This window comes from Antedon mediterranea, chromosome 2, assembly GCF_964355755.1.
Source record: "Antedon mediterranea chromosome 2, ecAntMedi1.1, whole genome shotgun sequence".
In the NCBI taxonomy this organism is placed as follows: domain Eukaryota; kingdom Metazoa; phylum Echinodermata; class Crinoidea; order Comatulida; family Antedonidae; genus Antedon; species Antedon mediterranea.
In genome coordinates, this window is record NC_092671.1 from 10,873,193 (window position 1) to 10,879,290 (window position 6,098).

Sequence of the window (6,098 nt, forward strand, 5' to 3'; positions counted from 1 at the left end):
ACATTATAACAACAACAATACCCAAGTCTTTAGACATCGATTTATGGTGTCTTTAAATGGAATGCATTGAAGTCCTGAAGCTTAAAGGGTGCAAAAGTACTGATCGTTACTGTACCATGAAAGTTGAACCCTAAACAACAATACACATTTGATTGCGTCATTGAAAATCAGTTTGTGTTTTCTAAATGGTTGCATTGAAGCATACACAAGAAAGGGTAAAAGCAAACACGGATATACATGTTCATCGATTCACAAGAATTCGTATTAAAAAATAGATACTGCTAAAACTTTTAAAGTTATTGCTAAACATTTACAGCGACGTACATGGACCGAGTGTGAAACAAAAACGCGACTTCAATCCTTCTCATTGATTTGTATATGTTGTATCTTGTGTGTAGTGGATCACGTTATTGCCCAGATGACTTGTAGGCAAGTATTTAGTTAGATCTAAATAGTTAAGTCGAATGTACAACTAAAATATATTATGAAGCAAGTAATATATAACTAGGCACTATAAACACTAATAATATTATTTATAGTATTATGTTGATTATATTACTACAACATACTTATATATGTAGGCAAGTAGTATGTTTTAGGCTAGTAGTATAAAGTTCGAATATAATACTACAATATTTATGTATATAGGCAAGTAATATTTTTAGTTAGGCCTAATATTTCTATAAGAAAATAAAAATTACTATTAGAGTGTATTATAGTTAGGTCTAAAATATAGAATTCCTTACAATTACTACAATGCTCTACCATGAGTCTTTTCAATGATAAGCTTCTGAGTAGGCCTATAACAGCAAAAACAAAACGAAAATAACAACATTTGTGTGTTGATTTACAGCTGTTGCTGTAAGAAGGAAATGCGTAACAGTAAGTCAAATTTGATTTATTTACTATTTACGAAGTTCAGATGTTTCAGTGTAGAGTAAAGGTTAATTTAGTATGCATAATTTAGCCAATTCGCCAAATAAAAGAAGTAAAATTGGTCGCCGACCAATCAGTAACATTTACTTAGTTTAACGAACAAAGTATCAATGATATCACTGTTTCGTGGTTAAGATGTAAATATATAATCGACGTATAATATATATATATATATAAACAACTTGACATTGTACAGAAAATATTCTTGCTTACTGTTGATTATAGACTGTACAAGATGTATTGTAAATAAGCTCGAATGTTCCAACAGCCAGTGTTGGTCTTCTGAGTTATTTTGTTGTCGGACAAGTAACGTATATTATTATTATTATTATTATTTACCCTATTGTAACGAAACTTATTTTAGTTTATTTAAATCTTATCGGGAAATTTGATTATTTCCCATATTTCCACATTAAAACAATACACAACACCAATCTATCAATCAATAAACGTATAATGTTTGTATCATCTATATACGATAAATTCTGAGAATAATAATAATAATAATAATTATTATTATAATAGGTAAGGTCGGCATTATATATTACCTTCTGTACCACAAACGTTACGTGACATGCTGTACATACAGACGTTACATGACAGTACTCGTACACGGGAACTTTTGACTTAAATACATTAGTAAAATTAATTGGAAACCTTTTTTTCAGACGTAAATTGTAGTTGTTATGGCCTTGATAAATGCAGTAACTGTACAGACGATGGTTCTACTTCTGGTAACGTTATTATTTATATTATTTAAATAAAAACATAAGAAAGTATTGAGGCATGCAACCAAGATACGTGGTAGTCTCTGTTTGGTTGAAATTAATATTATTCATAATATCATTGACTACAATTAACTGTAAACGTTTTCTTAATTATTATTTTAAAAATTACCTCCGCAATATAGACCTAGATATAACCATAATTGTTGTCTCATTTGCTGCCGTCGTTGTAATTATTGGTATTCTCATAACCATTTGTTATTGGATCAAGCGAAAAGACAGAAATCAAAGGTAAACATTGTTTTACATCACGGCATTAATTATTCAAGATAGGCCTACTATAATCGTTTCAAATATTGTTGCATGAGCAAAGTATGACAAGATTTCATTGAGTGTCGAAAATAAATGTATGAGTGAAGTATAAACGCGCCTATTATAGAACCATGCAATAATATAGTGTTATTATATACATTGTTGTTTATGTTTATTTCTAAAGGCCTCCACATTCTCCAAAGGTAAAGTATGCTGCTAATGGAGAAACCATCGAAGTACAAGGTAATGTTAACTTTTATATTTCACTTGGTGTGTTGTTAAACATACAAAAAAAAAGATGATTGAAATCAAACTTTGAATGCTGTTTTATAGTTTTAATAAAGTTTTTCATTTTTTCATTGATTTTGCTTATAAGAAAGACAAATAGCTTTTTTAAATGAGATTCTAGTTAACTTTTTATTTATTACGGTTTTATCTGGTAAACAATTTGTTTCCGATCCATTTTGGGCCAAATGAATAAAAGCTACCGCACTGACATAGCATGTCATAGCAATCTGACATATAATTATTTAGTTACCGTAACATGTTACCTTTAGTTAGTTAGTATACATATTAATATAATTATTATATAACAATTTTCATTTATTTGTTGTTCTGTACTACTACTACTTTTTTTTTTTTTATAAATATAAATATTTGTTTTTATTTAAAGGTGAACCAAGCGTATCAACCCAACCGCTTCCGGCTATTCCAGTTACCAATCATTATACTCTGGCAGAATTACAAAATAACACATATGAACAAATTAAACCTTGTTATTCAAGTCTCAAAAGAAACAGCAATGGATCAGAAGATTATACAACCCTTAACAAAAACGTTGATGTAAACGCATCAAGCGCTGAAGGAATTGAAGACAAAACTAGAACTATGTCTTCCACCAATAGGGACGAAGTTGCAAATACGTATGCACAACTTACGAAAAAACCTGCGACTAAGTATACCACACCGTATTTAGAAAACGAAATCACTCCAAAACAAGCGACACCTAAACAGAACGACGACTACGAGGATACTGAAGTGGCATACGATAAGTTAAAACACCATGCATGTACTCGCCCAAATGACGATGACATATCAGATGATTACAACAAACTGGCTTCCGTAACTGCTGATGGAGATTTGGAAGACGATTATTCTCATCTTGACAGGACATCCAAAAATGTATCAAGTGGTGTCAAAAACCAGTATAGTCAGTTAGAATTGACTGCTGCCAATGCTGCTGATGGAACAAATCCGAGAGGAGAAACAAATCAAGGTTATGAAGATACTTGGTTATCAAAGACACCTGAAAATGAAAACCCGGTAATGGTTCAAACTGAAAACGACAAAAACTGTGCGAAGGAGCCAAAAGTAAACGGTGGATATGAACAAGCGATTATTAACAATTGATAAACTTTCCACAGAGAGATTTAATCTCATATCTTGTAAAGCTCTGTCTACACTTTCAAACTAGTTTGACAAAAAAAGTGTGATGTGCCAAATATGGTAGTGGTATACCCAAATATGGTAGTGATATGACATCATTATGTCCATATATAGGCACATCACATTTTTTGTCACATAAAGTTGGATAGTGTGTAGACAGAACTTAAGTCTACTTTTAACTTTGGACAAAAGACAAATACTTATTAATGGTGTAAAAATATCTTATAGATTATAGTAGCAAAGTATAAGTAACGAGATAGTCTAAATGTTTCAAGAGTAGTATTACTGCTTTCAGCATAGTCATTATTATTATATACATGTGACTGTTTACTTTGTATGGGTTGTTATGACAATGATTATATGTTTGTGTGAGTCCATTGTGGCAAAAGTACTTGCTTGCGTAGTTTGAAAAGCTAGTATATTATTTTAATTGAATAAACTTAGCAGGAACTATAGGAGATTTCGACATTAAAAGGATTTCTGAAAATACTCATAATATACGTGTATATAAAAAGAGGATTTTGTGTTTGCCGATAGGTGGCTCTCTTCACAATTATCAATTAGGAAAATTGTAATGAACTAGATGGTACGCTCGCTTCGCTCGCGTACCATCTAGGTCGTTGCCACAGATGGTTCTCGAATACACAGTAATTTCAGCGTAACAAAACTGGCGATTTCAAATGTACGTACCGCAGGACTATAGGCCTATACATTGTCGTTTACAGAAACAAATAAATAGACACGATGAGTTATGTAGTCAACTAAAATTAGCACCCTGGGAATTACTTCCGAAGGAGAAACTTATCACAAAATGAGTCCAAGTTTTTGATTTGGACTCATTTAAAGAAACCCAATTTGTGTTTTGTATGTAACATTAGGGTTGAGGGATGGGAAAGCGGATAGGTACAAAGAGGAACAATTTTTAAATATATTCTTTATCCACTCAGTAACGAAATATTTTTTTCATGTTTTATAGGCCTATAAATAATATACCTCTAAATACAGTAAAACATTTGCGATTTAATACTTTTTTTATTTTATTTATTTATTTATTTCTTTTAAATATTCATTGTACACTAATTTTCCCCGTGTATGGCAAGAGATTCCTAATTATATTAGAGAACATTCTTTATTTAGTGTAGTTAAAACTGTCACTGTCATAATCGATTGAAATATTAAAGTACCATGTCACGATACACCACTACGACGTTTATATTTGGTAATTATTAATTAATACAAACGTTGAGAAAGAACTGTCAGTATAAAGTTTATTTGTATATAATAATGTGTTTATATATCTAACAGTAGAGCCTATCCACAATCTCGCAAGTTTATTCTCAAAGGGCCCATATATTTACCTACCGTATGTGTTAAACCAAGGGCTCATAAATTTACCTACAGTACTTGTGTTAAACCAAATTCTGGCAGACTGAGAGATTGGGATGTTCCATTCATCGCAAATCAATAGATTTGTATAATCGTATATTAAATCTATCAAAATAGTATTTTTTAAAGAAAATCGGCCTGTCTTCAACATTATGATGGTGTACTCTAGCTGTTCAACCGGTTTTCAGCCATTAAAAACAATTATCGTAGGAGGAGATAGGAAAATGCGAAGCCTCCTCGCATTTTTGTGGCGGGTATTTTTCAAGACGGACATCCATTAGACAGTGTATACCACGATCGGAAAACACCCCTATTTGGGGCAAATCTTAGAACCTAAATTCGTTTTAACCGTCAATAACTAATTATCTAACTTAATTTAATTAGTAAACAGGGTTACATCAGGTGGTTAAAATCAGTACCGAAAGTACGAACCAACTTTATATACCATCGAGTAAAAATTATAGAAGTAAGGCGCGATTTACCGAATTTTGTCCTTACGTAAATTTATATATAGACTAGATGGCACGCTCGCTTCGCTCGCGTACCATCTAGGGGTGCTCACAGATGGTTCTCGAATACAGTAGAATCCACGGACGGGGACTTTTTTGGGACACTAAACAAAAACGGAAGTGTCCCCCTAATTGGGGTATTCAGAAATAGAGACAACAAAACCAATACTGGATTCCATAAAGGACAATTAATTTATGTGGATTAAAGAAATTAGGGAGAAATGGAAATGTATGTACGGGAATTGGGCGGCGGCACGTGGTTGTGGTGATGGAACCGCAGTAATAAAGTTGATTGTATTTATATATTATAAGAACCAAACTAAATAAATAGACCTAGACATTCTGCGAAATGGAAATCGGAAATTCAAGCTCCTATTCAGTGAAAAATTAAACTGTAGTCTACCTAAATATTTAGGGCAAATCATCGGTTGTGGTGTTGAACTTCCTGTAAACATTTGTGTGAACCAAACTGGGTCGAATTTCTGTCATGAGTACTGATTTGTTGGCCTGTGATTTATGACGCCTAAGGGATCTATCTAGACTTATTTTTTAGAATAATGTACGTACCTGTCAGATACAATTGTCTTGTGTCGTATAATAAATAAGTACTGTAATAGTTACTGAAGTTACTATTACAATCTCGTCAATGAAAACACGAAAATGTATATGCACTTACTTATGAAAACGTATACAGTATTATACTCAGTTATTGAAACAGTAGGTTTAAAAAAGTTTCGTTTGTCTGTAAAATGATGTAATCAAGCTGTTTACATGAGTCTTAATT

At 32.1% G+C, this 6,098-nt stretch overlaps 1 protein-coding gene across 2 annotated transcripts; it reads left to right on the forward strand.

The window, feature by feature from the left end:
- The first annotated feature begins 201 nt into the window (after nt 1-201).
- LOC140040381 (uncharacterized) lies at nt 202-4,794 on the forward strand. Of its 2 annotated transcripts, XM_072086274.1 has the most exons (7): nt 202-429; nt 854-882; nt 1,162-1,242; nt 1,605-1,670; nt 1,847-1,952; nt 2,158-2,216; nt 2,647-4,794. In XM_072086274.1, exons 1-7 carry the CDS (start codon nt 419-421, stop codon nt 3,381-3,383), a joined length of 1,089 nt encoding a protein of 362 aa, XP_071942375.1. In that variant the 5' UTR covers nt 202-418; the 3' UTR covers nt 3,384-4,794. The 2 variants fall into 2 exon arrangements, with proteins under 2 accessions (XP_071942375.1, XP_071942376.1); XM_072086275.1 differs by lacking the exon at nt 1,162-1,242.
- Nucleotides 4,795-6,098: the final 1,304 nt, after the last annotated feature.

Bases quoted from the DNA above. Each gene is read 5' to 3' on its own strand.
- LOC140040381 (XM_072086274.1), top strand. The intron at 883-1,161 runs GTAAGTCAAATT...TGTTGATTATAG, and splicing joins TAAGAAGGAAATGCGTAACA to ACTGTACAAGATGTATTGTA. The intron at 2,217-2,646 runs GTAATGTTAACT...TTTTATTTAAAG, and splicing joins AGAAACCATCGAAGTACAAG to GTGAACCAAGCGTATCAACC.